Raw genomic sequence first — 17,078 nt, forward strand, 5'->3', positions numbered from 1 at the left:
AAGTCTCACCCTCCTTTCAGCATCCCCAAAACACTGGACAAGCAGGAGCCGTGTTTATGCAGGGGTCCTGCTAAAGCACCCCTAGTGCTGCTCTTTGGAGGCTGCACTATTAGGGACTGTCACATACTGTGGGGGACCAAGTGCCTTTCTTTTCAGGAGAGAACAGTGAAAAGGGTGTCGAACAACAACCATGCTTGGGTCCTCACTGGGGATGTGCTAAGGAGGGTGGTGCTGGTGAGCAGGGCAAGACTCCAGGTTGGAGGTCTACGGATGCCCCGTGTGTGCCTAAGGCTCTTGGGTATTCCTAAGGAATTGCTTTGGGGGTTGATCAGTAATTCTAAAAAAGACTTGCACTTCTCTTATGAATTTATTCAGACTTTCTAAATAGGAAAAGTGCACAGCTGGGTCTTTGTCTGAAGGGAAGTTTAAATGCTTTGATTACAGTATTGGTGTCTGCAGAGCCCAGATCTTGTAACCTTGTAGAGTATTTGTGCTTCTACTTATTGTCATCTTTAAAATGTATTTCAATTTAAAACCTTCATTGAAAACACGTTTTCCAGCAAACCACTACAGTGTATGTATAAAATTAATGTAATTAACAAAACGACTCAAGAGTGGAATCTTAAACAAAAGTCTAGTCTTTTACATAATTCTGTTAACTTTGAAATTGTGATTGTTTTAAATCAATAATATCATTGTCAGCACATTCTCCTTCTTGAAAACAGAATTCATCTGGTACTAGAAAATTAATGTTTTGCTTGAGGCTTTGCCCTTTACCTAATGTAAATTAGAGAAATTGATTAACACAATAGAAAATAGTTATACCTTCCCCTGTAATATATTTTTGATAGCTGTTGCTTGATAAATTAGTATATTGTGTGTTTTTAAATGAATATGATATATTGCTGTTGTCTACCATATGAAGAAACACAAAAAAATTGTTTGCAGGATCATTGACTTGAACATATCAATGGCACTGTTGGACAATTCTTGCTGAGTATTAAGATGATTTATGTAACAGACTGAAGGTTTCCACAGTAATGCATTATAGTCTCAAGCTATCAAGCCTTGTTCATGCAGAGACAAAAGAAGCTGAAAAACACTTGCTTGTGAAGGTCCTCCGTTGAGAAATTAGAGACAAGGTTGATCCTATTAAAACTCTTAGAAATATCTGCTATCAAATATATTATCCTAACTTTCAAATATGCATAAGGTATGTTGCTGCTTTTCCTCTTCTAATGAGCTCGTTGTTTTTACATTACTCTCGATTCGTAAGTATTTCAGTTATGTAACAATGTGTTCAATAATAGAAGAGGAGACAGCCTGAAGCATCTATCTTTCTAAAACTGGCATCTTTCCACAGTTCAGATGCAGAAACCTTGGTGCAAATGAAAAATTAAGACACGATCTATATAGTTGGCAGTACCATTCATTTAATTTAAATTAAATATCTATAGGCAAATTTCCAATTTTTAAGGAACTGTTGCTAATACCAGATTCTGTTGAGTATATGCATGGTGACTGACACAACCATTGAGCAGCACATGAATTACACTTACTTAATGTATGTTGTCTTCTGTGCTGTCATATAGTAATGGTTCCGCTCTTTCCAGAGAGATTTATATTGGATGTTTGAATGCTTGCTGCCTCTTGTGGTCAGTCTGTTTGAGGTATCTCCCTTGGTTTCCCTTCTCTGATTGCTTTTTAAAGTTCTACTAAAATTGTTTTGAAACATAAGTAAGTTTTGCTGGCCAATATGCAGTGATCACTGTAGAGTACTTAAGCAAAGTGGCTTTATTTTTATTTCCTTCTTTCTCCTTACTCCCTTTTCCTCAGTTCTTATGCAGCAGATTGTGCAAGCATTTCCCTTATTTTTCTGACAACAATGAGTATCTGGGTTCCTCAGAAATAAATACTAGAATTTTTGTGTGTGTGTGTTATTAGCACAGCAGGATGCGTAGCCCTAATTCGAGTTATGTGTGGCTAAAGTAAAGAACTGACCTTTGACATACACCTCCCCCCCCCCCCAGTTTTGGCCCCCTTCTGTAGCTTGTTGCTGGATTTGGCCAGGCTAAGTGGCATAAAAGATAAATTGAAGGGGACCAATGAGGTCAACGTTCAGGAACAAAAGCTTGGACTTGGGTTGGACATTGAATCAGGGTTAAGTGTTCATATCATTTTATTCTGGCAACCTTTTCTCATAAAATTATAGGCTAAGGTGGCATAGATAATGGGGTCTCAATCTCAGAGTGGGCACCTCAAAGATCATCTGCTTTCTGAAGTTTCCATCATTTGAGGCAGAAATGTCACAAATATTTAACCAGAAACATAGAATATTGTCCTTTAGATTTGGGAAGACATCTTTGATTCAAACAGCTTTTTCATAGTGTCATGTCTGTAAATTGCCCAAATTTAAGGATGCTCAGTTCTGAGGTTCCCACTGTGCAGCTCCCATCTGAAATATACTGAAATCTGCTTATAATAAATACAGGTGTAATGAAAATCCTCTTTATAATAAAGTCAGATTAAAGCCTTTGTCTGTTCAGTGCTATGCAGTTGGTTTAATGGTGTTACTTTGCAGAAGGCTTTCTCTCTGGAATGTAATAAAGGTCCAGGAAGTTCCACTAAACTGAAGAGGTGATAAACACCTCATCCATTCCCACAGTCATGAGATGAAAGGGAAACCACTGGCAAAGTTCCTAGCAGCTCTGTGGTAAAGTAAATAAAGCATTTACTGCTACTCTTTTTTGATTCAAAGTGAAAAGGCGAGGTTGCTGGTATTTCTGTGACCAGTAGAATGAAAAGGAGCTATTCCCTGTCTTTCTGAATAGAGAAAGTCCTGCTGATAGTAAAGCCAACTATGAAGGAAAAAACCCTTGGAGCGGAGGAACACCCTAACCTTTCTCCCCACCCTCAAGAAAAACCTAACAGAGCTGAAGCCACAGGCCACCATTTATTACTAATACATGCAAGCTGACCTTATGGATTGTAATTGGATACAGGGAGTGTAGCCTTCCCTGATGCTTTTGATGGTAGATAACTGCTTTCATTAGAAATTCCAGATAAATGGCTTGGGTTGGAAAAAGAGATGCTCTAAGAAAGCCCAGGGGTCGGGACAGGATGATGACTGGCCTGGGAGTGGGAGCTCTTGCTGTAGGGAAAACCTCGGGCCTGGCCTTGTGCTGGAGTTCCCTTAAATGTGTCTCGGGTACCAACATGATGTTCCAGGAGAGCCCATTGCCAGCACTGGATCAGTTGCATCAAGGGGACTCTGGATGGTTCCTCAAGAAGCCTTTCCCCATGGTGAGGAGAGAGATGGCAGTATAGTAGGAGAGGGTGTTTGAAGCTTGTAGCTGCTATTGGCAGGACAAGCATATGTCCTGTTCCTCTCTCCTTCCTTCCACATGCAGTTGCAACAGCCTTGTTTCCAGGATATGTTGGGTTTGCTGCAAATGCATATAGGACTATTCGTTTCTGATGTACCAGTGTGCCAAGTCATTACAAGCTTCTGAACCATGCTCATGGACAACACAAACTGGAGTACTGTCACGTTACTGTTGAAGTAGTTTCCCTGAGGCAGTTATTGTCTGTTTGTGTTACACACACACATACTAAGTATGGAAACACCAAATTGGCTGAAAAAATTAGGTGAATAGGGTGCTCTGCAGATGCTTTCAAATATCTGTCTATACCATAGACATATGGCTTGGATTCTGCCTAGCTTTATTGAAGTAGTAAAACAGTTTATGTCTTGAAAAAAGGAAAAAAAAAAAAAACATATTATAGGAAGTACTAGTGCTTGAACTATATGGTTTTTTAGTGTGTTATTATTGCCTTTGCTACACTACTCCTACTACTTTAAGAAGCTTATTTAAGTTTAGTTGACAGTGATGTGGTAGGTGATGTGGGATCAAATACACTCTAACTGGTTCACAAGAAATAACCATGGTGTGATTTTTTAAAAATAATCAGAGAGCAACCATCTATTTAAAATGCTTAGCCCATATAATATATATAACATTATTATATAGTTACACATGATGCAACTTGAGTTGTGGAGTTTTATTCCACTAGTGTTTTACTTCCTTTTTAATAAGTGAAGCTAATGTCCTAATGGCAGTTCAATTACTTCCGCCATTTTTGAAGTGTTACTAATTAAAGACACATTGGAAACACAGTAAATCAAAGTCTAACTAAAGTAAAACCTGAACTATCCACATATGGCATGCAAAAAGGGCGTACAAATAAGACAGCAGATTTGCTGAATGCCCCCAATGTTAATGGTGTAGGCACACCCAACCTGTCAATATTTAGTTTAGGAATATTTGCTTTTAGTAGTGAATGTAAGTTGAAGTCCCTTCTTCTTTTTAAAGAAGTGGTGAGAGAATACTGTAGATCCTTGCTTAAGGAAAGCAGGAGGGCAGACCTCTCTTCCTCCTCTAGAAGGTGTTGAGACATCTCAGTTCAGCAAAGATGCAGCATGAGGTATTTTCACAGTAGGATAGTGAAAGAGAGAGAGAAAACAAAAGTTGAGTTAACGCTTCTTTGTACCTGCAAAATCATGGGAGAGGAAACTTTTGAGACCATCAGTCTTTTGGGACAGTAGAAAAGACAGTGTTGAACACAAAATGTCCTCATTTCACAGCTCATGAATCCTTCTTGGTAGCTATAGGTTACATGGATCTAAGCTCACCAGGATTATGATAACCAAATCTAAGTGTACTTGGGTGGGATAGTGCTGGTCCAGAGGAGCATTTTTGCTGTTGTCCCTTCCTTCCTTTCTGTTCCTCGCTGCTTTGTTATTGTGGTGTTAGACTTTAAGCTCCCTTTAGACACCTTTCTTTTCATCATCAATTTAATATAATAGTAATTAGCAAATAGTTAGCGTATACAGTCTCCATAATACTTTTATTTGGTTTTGCACTGTTTATACATTGTGGTTAGTAAATATGATGTGTTCTCTTTGTCATGGGTAAGTCTCGTCTCCATTTAGTGAGGGTCTATTTTTACTATATGTATTTCCTCCCTTGAAGATGTCTCTGCTGATAGCTGCATCATGGCTTCTAAAAGCAGGGGCAAATATGACTTACCAGTAGCAGTAGACTCACACCAACTTCCCATTAAAGAGAGGGCAGGGGCAAGGGGAGAGCAAACTCCTGTGCTAGAGATGAGAATCACAGCTGGAAAGCATAGGCAGAATCAAAGTCCTCATGCATAAAGATGGAGATATCACTGCCAGACCTTTTCCTCTCCTGGTCCTGTTGTTTTCATTCTTTGGGATTTTACTTTGGCCTTTGCAATCTAGCCTTCGTGTTCTATTTCATGCTAAGGTATTTGGTAACAGAGGTGTAAACCTTGTTGCGAAACAAGCAAAGCAACCAAAACCATGACAATGCCCACTAGAGCAGGTTCTTCTGTGTTCAGCAGCTCACTGAAAACATGTACACTGTTTGTTGTTGGTCTGATTTAAGTTTTTATATCCATGCTCATACAAAGGAGAGTAACCTCAGGCATCAGGGAGGGCAGTATTACTATGATGACTAATGAAAACCCCCTTTGTTTATAATTGGGCCTTGATACTTCCCGTGTCCTTCCGCATGAATTCATACCCCATACTGTCCTCCATTTGCAAACTCATATTGGGGAAAACATTTTCTTCTAATAGCTGCTTTTTGAAATTGTCCCCTCCTTTTCATCTTTTCTGAAGACGCTTTACAGGACCAGAACGTATTTAAATCCTTGCATTTCCAGAATTAACAAAAGCAGCACTCAGAGCAGGGCTGCATTGCCACAGAGGGGCAGGAAGGGTGGAACTAGTCTCTGTGCTTTAAACCTCGCAACTGCAGGCGTGGGATGTGCAAAGACTGATCACTTGCAAAGGAGTTGAGAACTGTGGCTGTTCTCAGAAAAGCAGAGCAGGCTTTCAGGCTGAACCACGGCAACGGATCCCTTTAACTCTTGATTTGGATCATGTATCTAACCCTGCTCACCTTTTTCTGTTAAGAAATATAAGTATACCCATCCCTATCCCCCAAATGAGCCTACCTGCTGTACGAAGAATGTAGATAAATAATAGCAATTATCCACCTTGGTGAATTACTCTGGCTTTGCCTGTGGCTTTTCCTTGGATCAGATTGAGTTGGATGACTTAATGGCAGCAGACAACAAAAGACTAAACAGTTGCTTTGTGGATTAACTCATTTAGATGACTGACAAAACGTATGTATCATTGAGTTTATAGATTAAGACAGCAAAAATCAGTGGTTTTGAGATACCATAAATGTATTTTTATAAACACAAAGTATATTCATACAAAGTATGTACTATTTCTGTGTTTATTTGTTTTTCTTTGTAGCAGAACAAATGCATGGTTCTCCTGTAAGCCTAAAAGCGGTATCTTTTTTCTTGACTATATAATCCTTGATCTGAGTAGCAGGGAGTCTTGTGAACAATTTTGAGCCAATGTTAATTTTATAAATTGCATTCCCTTTTCCACAATTCCCATGAAAAAGGTATTCAGCTAGATGAACACTCTTGGAAAAATTTAATAGGACCCTTGAAATCTGAATTCATCTTGTTTAAAAAAAATGTCTATCTAATGGAAGCTATGAAAGTATCAGAGATTCTTATGCCTTAGAGGCAATTTTCTGCCATACATAATGGTGAAACTCCACTGTTACAATATATGGGTGTTTAAAGTAGTTTCTTTGTTAAATTGAAGCTCCTACTTAGAAGTATGTGAGTTGGGCTTTTTTGTTTGTTTTATGTGGTTTTTATAATTATTTATTATTTATATATTTATTATTATTTATTATTGTGGTGAATGGAGTGAAATCCAGTTGGCGGCCGGTCACAAGCGGAGTCCCCCAGGGTTCAGTTTTGGGGCTAGTCTTGTTTAATATATTTATCAATGATCTGGATGAGGGGATCGAGTGCTCCCTCAGCAAGTTTGCAGATGACACCAAGGTGGGTGGGAGCGTTGGTCTGCTGGAGGGTCGGAAGGCTCTGCAGAGGGATCTGGACAGGCTGGATCGATGGGCCGAGGCCAATTGTATGAGATTCAACAAGGCCAAGTGCCAGGTCCTACACTTGGGTCACAACAACCCCATGCAATGTTACAGGCTTGGGGACGAGTGGCTGGAAAGGTGCCCGGCAGAAAAGGATCTGGGGGTGTTGGTCTGGGGGTGTTGGTCAACATCCAGCTGAATATGAGCCAGCAGTGTGCCCAGGTGGCCAAGAAGGCCAACGGCATCCTGGCCTGTATCAGAAACAGTGTGGCCAGCAGGAGCAGGGAGGTGATCGTGCCCCTGTACTTGGCGCTGGTGAGGCCGCACCTCGAATACTGTGTCCAGTTTTGGGCCCCTCACTACAAGAAGGACATTGAGGTGCTGGAGCATGTCCAGAGAAGGGCAACGAAGCTGGTGAGGGGTCTGGTGCACAAGTCTTATGAGGAGCGGCTGAGGGAACTGGGGTTGTTCAGTCTGGAGAAGAGGAGGCTGAGGGGAGACCTTATCGCTCTCTACAACTACCTGAAAGGAGGTTGCAGAGAGGTGGGTGTTGGTCTCTTCCCAAGTGACTAGTGACAGGACAAGAGGAAATGGCCTCAAGTTGCGCCAGGGGAGATTCAGACTAGATATTATGAAAAATTTCTTTACTGAGAGGGTGGTAACACACTGGAATAGACTGCCCAGGGAAGTGGTGGAGTCACCCTCCCTGGAGGTATTTAAGGAGCGTGTGGACACGGCATTGCGGGACGTGGCTTGATGGGCATGGTGGTGTGTGGTGTGGTTTTTTGTTTGTTTGTTTGTGTGGTGTTGTGTGTGGGTTGTTTTTTTGTTTGTTTGTTTGTTTTGGTGGGTTGTTGGTTTTTTTTTTGGTAATGGTTGGACTTGATGATCTTACATGTCTTTTCCAACTTTAGTGATTCTGTGATTCTGTGATTCTTCATCAGTATTCATCTGATTTTCATAGCACTTTCCCTATTTTTTTTCAGTCTTTTCCTGGCCCAAGTCTTGAAAGTGAAGATTTTAACATACCTCCTATAACTCCTCCATCATTGCCTGACCACTCCCTGGTGCACTTGAATGAGATGGAGTCTGGGTACCACTCTCTGTGTCATCCCGTGAACCACAACGGCCTCCTTCCATTCCACCCACAAAACATGGATCTACCCGAAATTACAGTTTCCAACATGCTTGGACAAGATGGGGCACTCCTTTCCAATTCCCTCTCTGTGGTAAGCATTTTTAGTCTTTCCTTTCTGTACTGCTTTAAGTTGCAAAACCTTGGAAATACAGACCTGCTTGAAATCCTCTGATGGGCCAGGTCCTGCACCACTCAAGTCATGGAGCAAGCTGGCCTGACTCTGGGTTTTACATCGCACTCCCTATGTCAAATCCTGCTCTCACCGGAGGCAGTGGGGGTTTTACAGACGAGTTCCTCAAAGCCAGGATGTTACTCGCCGGCTTGAGTAGAATTACTCCTGCTTTACACGGATGTAAATAATGACAAAAGGAGGCTCAAGGCTTAGACTTCCGCTGCAGCAGGGTTTGGATCCAGATGGCTGTTGTTCATGTTTGTCTGACGAGGTTCTTTCCATTCTCATTTGCATGTGCTGAGAGATGTACAAAAAATTTAATATCTCCTTTCTTGTTTACTGCACGTTTGGAAAACAGCAAATGTTATTTCTGATTCTAGGCCAAATCTTATAGCCTTTTTACAGTTCCCAGTCCTTAGCCAGCCAGAATCCTATTGAAATGACTGGACGATTTGCTTATAAAGTCTGTCAGATAGTCATTATGGTCATAATCTTGGGAAGCCTGATGTTATAAATCACTTCTTTGAATGTTAAATTGCTTGCAACAACTGAAGAGCTACTTTACATGTTACATTTTCAAGTGGGCTCTACAAGTGATTAGTATACTTTTTGCATAGCAGCTCCAGACAAGACCATTTTACGGAAGAGGGCATTGTTTCATGTCAATGTACAATTCTAAGCCAAAGAGTTAAAAATTCCATGGACGAGGATGGGACCTGGTGTTGTGTGGGGCTCACTGGACTTCAGGCACTCTGCTGGATGGGCTGCCCTGGAACTGCAGATCCAGACAGCCGAAGTTAAGGATCTGCCTTTCCTAGAGATCCAAGGGTCTGGGCTTCTCACTGGAGGAACAGAGGCTTAGGGCACCATGTCCCAGATGGGAGGCTCTGTGCTTAGGAACTGAGGCTGTTTAGGCTTCCAGCTTGCTAGCTCCCCATCACATTACCTAAAAAATAGAAATCAGTCCTGGGAGCCTGGGAGCTGAGGCAGCATGCGGAGGTTTGTGGGCTGAAGGATCTAGGCTCAGCTCCCTCCCCATCAGTCACTCAGACTAACAGCCCCAGAGCCAGGGGCTGGGGGAGCGTGGTGCCCGGAAAACAGTTAGTTTACAACAAAAATCTGCCTTGTCACAGGGCTTCTTTGCAACTTAATTAAAACAAAGCTGCCTTGATTTTGAGGAGCTCTGCATTCCCTCTGAGGATGTCCAAGAAGCTGTACTGCAGGGGGGCTAGTCTTGGTTTCTTATGTGCTGCTTAGTTGTTATTGATTTACTAGGATGTTGCACGCTTTGTGTTTGAGGTCAGAATCTGACCCCAGGGTTATGTTCAATAATGGGAGGAGCGAGGGAGAGGCAGATTTTCATAGAGAGATATAAATATACTTCATGGAAATGTTTTGAATTTTGCTTGCATTTCTACAAAGCTGGTGGCATGCATTAAAGAGCAGGAGCTAAATCTTGTGTGGAGTTCTAAGAATCCGAGCTGTGAAAGGGCTTGAAAAAGTAAGAGAAACACTTGGCTCTCCGGTCAAGACAAGCAGTATTTCATTGAATTGACCTCTTTTGAGCCATGGCTATGGCTTAAAACTATGCATTCTTTTAAGCTCTGATGTTCCACATTAATCTCTTGCAACAAGCTCTGAACAAAGGGCCTTGAGAGTTTGTAGATCATCACAGTGAATTACTGCATCGAGGGCAAATACAAAAAAGCTGGATAATATGACTAGGCAATTTTGCTGTTGGGACTTAGTGCAGATCAGAAAAGATGAAAATCAGACCTCAAGAAAATATGCACTAAATTTTATCAGTCATTTCTGAGGTTTCATTCAATACATAAAGAATGATCCTTGAAGCATCATGGGCTAAGTCAACTGTTATCCCTAACTTGCATGCCCTTTGCACACACGAGGGCCTCTTAACTAGCGATAGTTTTAGCTCAAACTGCCTTGTCTGTTAAGGGGATTAAGCTACATCTCACATTAGTACAACTGGTAGGATGTTAACAGCACAATTTTGTATGGTTCAAACACTGTTTGGCAGTATAGCTCCTCTGATTGGAGTTTGATAACTTGAGAGGAATTCACTTAAGGGAGATAAATTAAGTTAATTCTTCAGTGAATTCGGTGACTTCTTCAGTGAATAGAATGGCCCCATTGTCCGTTTGGCTTTCCATTGATGAAGAAAGACAGGGATTTTGTAGAGTTACCATTCTTTACTTAGCCTTGAAGCTCTTCTTTATAATCCAGAACCTTTTAAATTTTTTCTTCAGTATGACTCTTTTCTCTTGCTATTACTCATCTCTAAGTTTCCTTTTTACTGTCTCATCAAACTCTGATCCATTTAACAAGTACTTGCCTAAATCACTTTTATATTGCCTCACGTAAAAAATAATGTGTAAGTTTCTCCAATCTATCTAAACCCTTGGTGCCATGTAATTTCTGGTATATCAACTACTGCTTAGTGTATTTGGAAACCATGTATCTCGCTTCATTTTTCAGGGCACTAATGAGTATTTTTAGAAAACTTATTCTTAGGAATGAATCTGTTGGCTGTTCTCTATCCCTAATTAATTTCACATCTTCAGCAAATTTCACTTATACTGGGAGAAATTCAGCTGCAGCGCAATGTTCCTCTGATTAAATTTGGTCTATTTTTTTTTTTAAATTTCAACATCCTTTCTTCTAGCCAATTTTTAACCCATGTTGGTATTTTAGCAATAATACCTTCCTTTTTGTCTGTGTTAGAACTAGTGAGTGGTTTTCTGCTGGTGTTTTTCTAGACAAAGCCTTAATTAACGTTAGCCAAACAAGAAAAAGGAAACACAGTGAGCTCAGAAACGAAGTAGGAGAATAGTTTGTACACTTACTGTAGCGTTTTTCTTTCATCTCAGCTACCAGGTGTTTTCAGATGAGGATTTCCATGATTTTGGACAGACTGAAAATCGAGGATGTACCGCTCTTAAAAATCCTCCAGAACTCCCCCCATTAGAAGTCCCGGTTTCATACTGTGCAGCACTCCCTCCAAGCTGCAAATGAAATCCCTTGGAGTAAGGATTGCAGGATTTGCCCCAAGATCTGTAAGAATTCTCCTCTGTGGAAGTGCTTAAACACACACAATAAGAGCCCACTACCAGCTCAGTGAATTCTTATTAGGGATCAGCTTCTTACAGATGTTTTACACTGTGGGAATTCTTTCTGAAAAATTTTACAATGCTGGGAGATGAAAATTTCCCATTGCCATTTACTGTATCTGATACTTAAATTTGGAATTAGCGTTCTTTGAAGTTTTTTTGATTGATTTGACTTCCTATTGCACCCCCACTACTTTAAAAAAAAAAAAACAACACTAAAATTTCTCTTTCTCATTATTCTGCTGTCAGTTCATGTATTGGCTTCTATGTTCGTGCATTTCTGTTTTCTGCTTAGGTGACATACCGGCATATACACACATGCACATCCACATTAATTTATACCATGCTGTCACATACAGATTTGTTTAGATGCTCATTATATCTGGATATTGGGGGTTCAGAAGTACAGAGAATTTGTGCAGAATGTGACACATGGTGGTATGAACACATGGTGCAGCCCCAGCATGGTTGGCCACATGTGGGAGCTCTCTAAAGTCCTCCTTTAAGATGGACATGACTTCTATTCCTGCTTCTTAAGTGGATCCAGTTGGATATAGAGCTGTTTAATGAAGATGTACTGATCGTCCTGTAGGCATGTTTGTTTCCATATAATGGAATAGGGATCCCTTCCTGATTTACTACAGTTGACGGTAGCCCCATGTAGGTTTGGTTCAGTTCCATTTGGGGCTTGACCTGCCGGCACTTCTCTGTTTGCATGAATTTTCCTGAAATATTCCAAGGACCACAAGAAATACCCTTCTAACATTTGCAAATGCATGTGTATACCATGCATTTTGGATGTGTTCTATAAAATGAGTTTTACTGTGTGTTCATTTTATCAACAAAATTACAGACATTTCAGATTCTTTAGTATATCCTATCGATGATTGCTTTTTTCCCCCCAAGAAACCAGGGTTAAAAATCACAGTTCTGTTTTTACACAGAGGAAAAAAACCCTAATCTTGTGCTGATCTTTTTCAAAATGTGGCTCATGATGGTATACTATGGAAAATTTACAAGAAAGAAATAAAAGAGATTTTAGTTTCTTGAAATGCTTCAAATTTCTGGGTTTGAAGTTTAAAATGGAAAAGATGTTAAAAGGCAATAAAATCAGGGGATTTATTTCCCAAATGCTCTACTTGTGCTGACAACAAAAGCCAGCATAATGTATATACTTAGGTTTATTGTCATTTTTAGTATACAGTCAAGGCACACTTCGCATTCAAAGGCTACTGTACAACTGTTTTGACAACCACCACATCAGTAGGTAATGTGCAGGACATATGAAACTGAAGCAAAAATGTTTCTTTAGGTCTATAGGGAGTGCAGTACATCAATGAATTCAGATATATTAGAGCAGCATGAATTTCTAATACGTTGCTCTTATGGAAAAGACCAGGGGCATATTGAATAATGCTGCTTTCAAAGCAGAGCAGAAAATGTGATTACAGACAATTTCATTGCTGTTTTTAAAATAAATATTTTCAAAATCTTGAGGTATTTTATTTCATGTAATGCATAAAATATGTAACAGTGGACTAGAGCTAAAGATCATCTAGGACACTGAAGAGTAGATGATGTCAGCTATAATTATTCAGATGTGGAATAATAGAAGCATTAGTTTAAAATAAAATGCATGTCACAAAGGCCCCTGTCCTTGTATAAAAAAAGCAATAAAAAGTGCTTTTTTTTGCACACTTTGACAGAAGAATAAAAGTAATGAATAATTATTTAACATTATGCCCCAATTCATCAAAGCCCAAACAATTACATTATACTTTTTCATGAATTATATTTTTTAGATATGCAGCCCATGAGAGTGTAGTATCTTAAACAAAATGTGCACTGTATAACAGTGAAGAAAGCAGACAGCTACTTTTTTTTTCATTTTTCATCTCAGGTAGAATGAAGCTAGTATTTCTCATTCACAGTACAGTGTGTCTCCAATACAGGAGATCATTGTTGATGTAGCTGGGATGTATTTAAGAGATTTTGTTTTACCAGTTCCATACATATTAGTTTAAATTCAGTATTCGTGACTCATCTTGAGGCTGACCTATATGGTTGATTTTTTTTGGCACCTTTAAGCATTAGTGCAAACTACTGAGTCAAACAAATTTTTTATTTCTGATGAACAAGACGAATAAATTCCATAACAAAACAACAGATTTGCCTCTTCTAACCTAAGTGTTGAGATTTGAATCATGCTTGGATACTTTTTTCTAGCTTGTATTGCATGCCAGTGGTAGAAGATACTTTTAGTCTCTGGTGAATAGTTCACATTTGTGCCTCATTACCAGGCTCTGGTCTTCAGTTTACATCAAAATTTACTGTTATGGTACACAGACCTGCTGCTACCCCAAATTGTATTGCAGTGAGTTATTGCCATCAGAACCACCAAATCATAAAGCTAAGGTCACGGAACACCTTGTGTTAGAGTATTTTTTTTCCCCTCTTATTAAGCAACTTTTTATTCTTGCAGGATATCATTCTTTTCTTTTTTTTTTAACCTCCATGTTTTACAAGCTGGATTTTCTCATTGAAATAAGCTTTGTGTGGCAAAAGGTTGCAATAATGTATGTTTTGTCAAACAGCCTAACTAGAGGGGTGCACAGCCAAATCTTCAGCTGATGTCAATTGGCATAACTTTATTGTCTTCAGTAGAATTATGATGATTTATTCCACCCAGGGCTCTGGAACATCATGTTTATCTTTCCTTACTTCTGATGTCTGCTCCACTCTTTTGTCATCAGAAGGACAACACAAAGGATATGTAGAAGAGCTGGTTAAGATGTAACTTGATCAAGGTTTTAGGAATACCTGCATATTGCATATCTACTAGTAGAAGGCTCTTCACCGTGCTACAAGAAAACATTAAAACATCCAATGTCTAGAAATTACAGCTGTATAAAGTCAGACTGGAAACAAAGCATGCATTTTTAACAGTGATAGAGGTTTACTATTTAGATAATGTACTATGGGAGGTGGTTGGTTTTCTGTACCTGAGGACTGAAATCAAGATGGGGCATCTCTCAAAAAGATGTGCTCTATCTAGAACTGGTCTGATGACACACCACACACCCCCACTACAGCAGGGGTCCCAGAACCTTCCTGTGGTCATATTGTTGCTCAGAGGCTCTGGGCAGTAAACATTAGTCCGTGCATACATGGTAGGGAGAACGTCGCTGGTAGCACCTCAGCTGGTAGCACCGCTACAGTTTTTTCCTCCCAAGAGAAAATCAGCAGGGTGGAAGAAAGCACCCTGTGGGTGCAGGCTACCAATGGACCCACCTTCTCGAGGTCAACTAGGACTAGAATTGCTGTGAGCATATTTGTGGCTAGTGTTTTTCATGAACTTAGCTTTTTTTTCTGGTCTTAAAGTATCTGGTAAAGCTATACTTTCTGTCTGTAAGTACTAAGAATTACCTTAAAGATAGAGCAAGTAAGTATTTCCTCATTACTGTAGGAAAATATTTGTACACAAATGACCAGAACTCTTTCTAGAATAATTCCAGGTCTCATTTTTAAAATTGCTAATGAAGCTGTTGATTTACTGTCAATTGGGAAATAACAGTATTCTTCTTATTTGAGTGTGGTTGTTGAGACTCCATGTGGCTCGCATGTTTCACAAATTCAGTAGGAAAATGACTTCAGTATAATTTCAAGGAGTAACAAGGTGGCGTATTTTATTTTTGAAAACAGCTTTCTGTAGAAAATGCTTTGGTGAACTTTTTTCACAACAGCTACCTATTGTCTGATAGGAATTTTTTTGCTACATTAAAGAGTAAAAGAAAAAAGTGTAGCAGTATTAATTATTGTTTCTTAGACTTTAAGCAGATAGGCACAGGCTAAGACATGATGAATGTGGCATGGAGAGAAAGCCTTCAGCTCTCGTTGGTAGATTGTACAACACCTCACATGTAAAGTACTCATAGGAGCGATTAATGCATAAGCAGCATCATAGCTGCAAGTGTCAAACAAAACAGATAATAGAGTATGCAAATAGAGAAAACATAACTCCTAGAAAATGTCAGAATTTCAGGGGTTTCAGCAGCAGAGATTGTTGACTTTAATCTGCTGCTTTTAACATCGCATGTAGTTGTCGAGAAAAGCAAGATAATGAAATGTTTCCGAAGACTCAGTCTTTGGTAAAAAAAGCCTTAGTGATCTTAAGGCCTGTAGATGGAATAGAAGTGAAATGTCTTTCTTGAAAATTCTGAGGATGCTTTTGTGAAGACAAAAAGGAAGGAGAAGCCCACAGTCCAGATGAAAGGGAGAGGTTTGTGCATCAAGTGGAGTAGCCTCTCCTTCCATCTGTTTCATTATCTAAATGCATGCATTTGCATTCCTTGAATCTCGAAAGCAGTTGAGAAGACTGCACACCTTTCATGGATTTGCACTGCATTCATCATGTCATCCCGTCTTGCTCAGGGATTAGAAAGATACGTTGTGTGGACAAAACCAGTTCCACTATGACATGCACTGTCTTAACTCAATCTGCCATTTACATGCTGGGAGTTCAGATGTGCTGCATGACTCTGCTGAAGGCTGGGACACCAGCAACCCAGAGCTTCATGACGGTGTCACCTGCTAGAATGGAGTGTGAATTCTCCTTGTCTAGTCTTGCCTATGTGGAGTCATAGATATTTAGCAAAATTTTGGATTCACTTTGGGAGAAAAACCACATGCTTGGCTTTCTTGATTTTTCTGAGTTGAAGGAATTTAGAAGGTCCAATTAATAGTCTCACAGGTTTTTTATCTGCTTTAATGGTTTTACAGAACTTTAAGTATCATTGTATCAGTTTTCCACTGACATTTTGCAGCAGGAAGTATATTACTGAGGGAGGAAAAAATTCTACTTGGTAGTGTTTTGAGATTTGGAGAAATAATCATCAGTAAAAAATAACGCATTTCTTATTTTTATCCCTTGTTCTTTCTCAAGGCAATTAAGAAATGCTTAAAGTGTAAGGATCTCTACTCCTCCCCTGATCCTTTCAATAACATAAAGGTTCATTTTAACTTGATGTCTGCCTTTCTATTTTTCCCCCCTTCATTTATTCAAAGTCTGTACAGACGCACTATGTAAATGCCCTTTCTCATGTTGGGATTCCCTGGGGACAGTGTGTAAACCCTTAACCTCCACTGCTAATGTAATGCTGTACTTCAGCCACATGTATGCAGCTTAGGAATTTATCTCCGTAGCCTCACTCACACACCTTTGAACTGCATTTATGGCACGTTGTACATGCTGCTGCCTCTATATTTGGACAATAAAGATATGAAAATGAATGTTCTTAATTCATTTTTGGTGCATATCATGGATGATACAGTTACAAAAAGGACTTAAAGTAGGTAGTGGCAGCAAGAAGCCTTATGGTGTGAGAAACATCTCTAAGGCATGCTCGTGCATATATTTCAGTTACAAAACTCACAAAAATGAACCCTTTCCCTCTGCCATCGGGTGAACAAAGGCATTACAGTTTATCTTACATATTATCAGCGTGTACCCAACATTCCTATTTCAACCAACCTGTGGGGAAGGAAAAGAGACAAGGGAGATGTTACAGGTAGTGGCATGGCAATCCATGTGCCTGCCTTGACCTGGAGGTGATGTGGACTGCAGTGTTCGGGGT

At 39.8% G+C, this 17,078-nt stretch overlaps 1 protein-coding gene across 1 annotated transcript in view; it reads left to right on the forward strand.

The window, feature by feature from the left end:
* Nucleotides 1–17,078, forward strand: part of TOX (thymocyte selection associated high mobility group box) — a 221,031-nt gene that overhangs the window by 122,227 nt on the left and 81,726 nt on the right. The window contains exon 3 of the mRNA XM_059815614.1: nt 7,994–8,236. Within this exon, the coding sequence (XP_059671597.1) occupies nt 7,994–8,236 (243 nt within the window). The remainder of the gene's footprint in view (nt 1–7,993; nt 8,237–17,078) is intronic.

Source organism: Gavia stellata, chromosome 3, assembly GCF_030936135.1.
Source record: "Gavia stellata isolate bGavSte3 chromosome 3, bGavSte3.hap2, whole genome shotgun sequence".
In the NCBI taxonomy this organism is placed as follows: domain Eukaryota; kingdom Metazoa; phylum Chordata; class Aves; order Gaviiformes; family Gaviidae; genus Gavia; species Gavia stellata.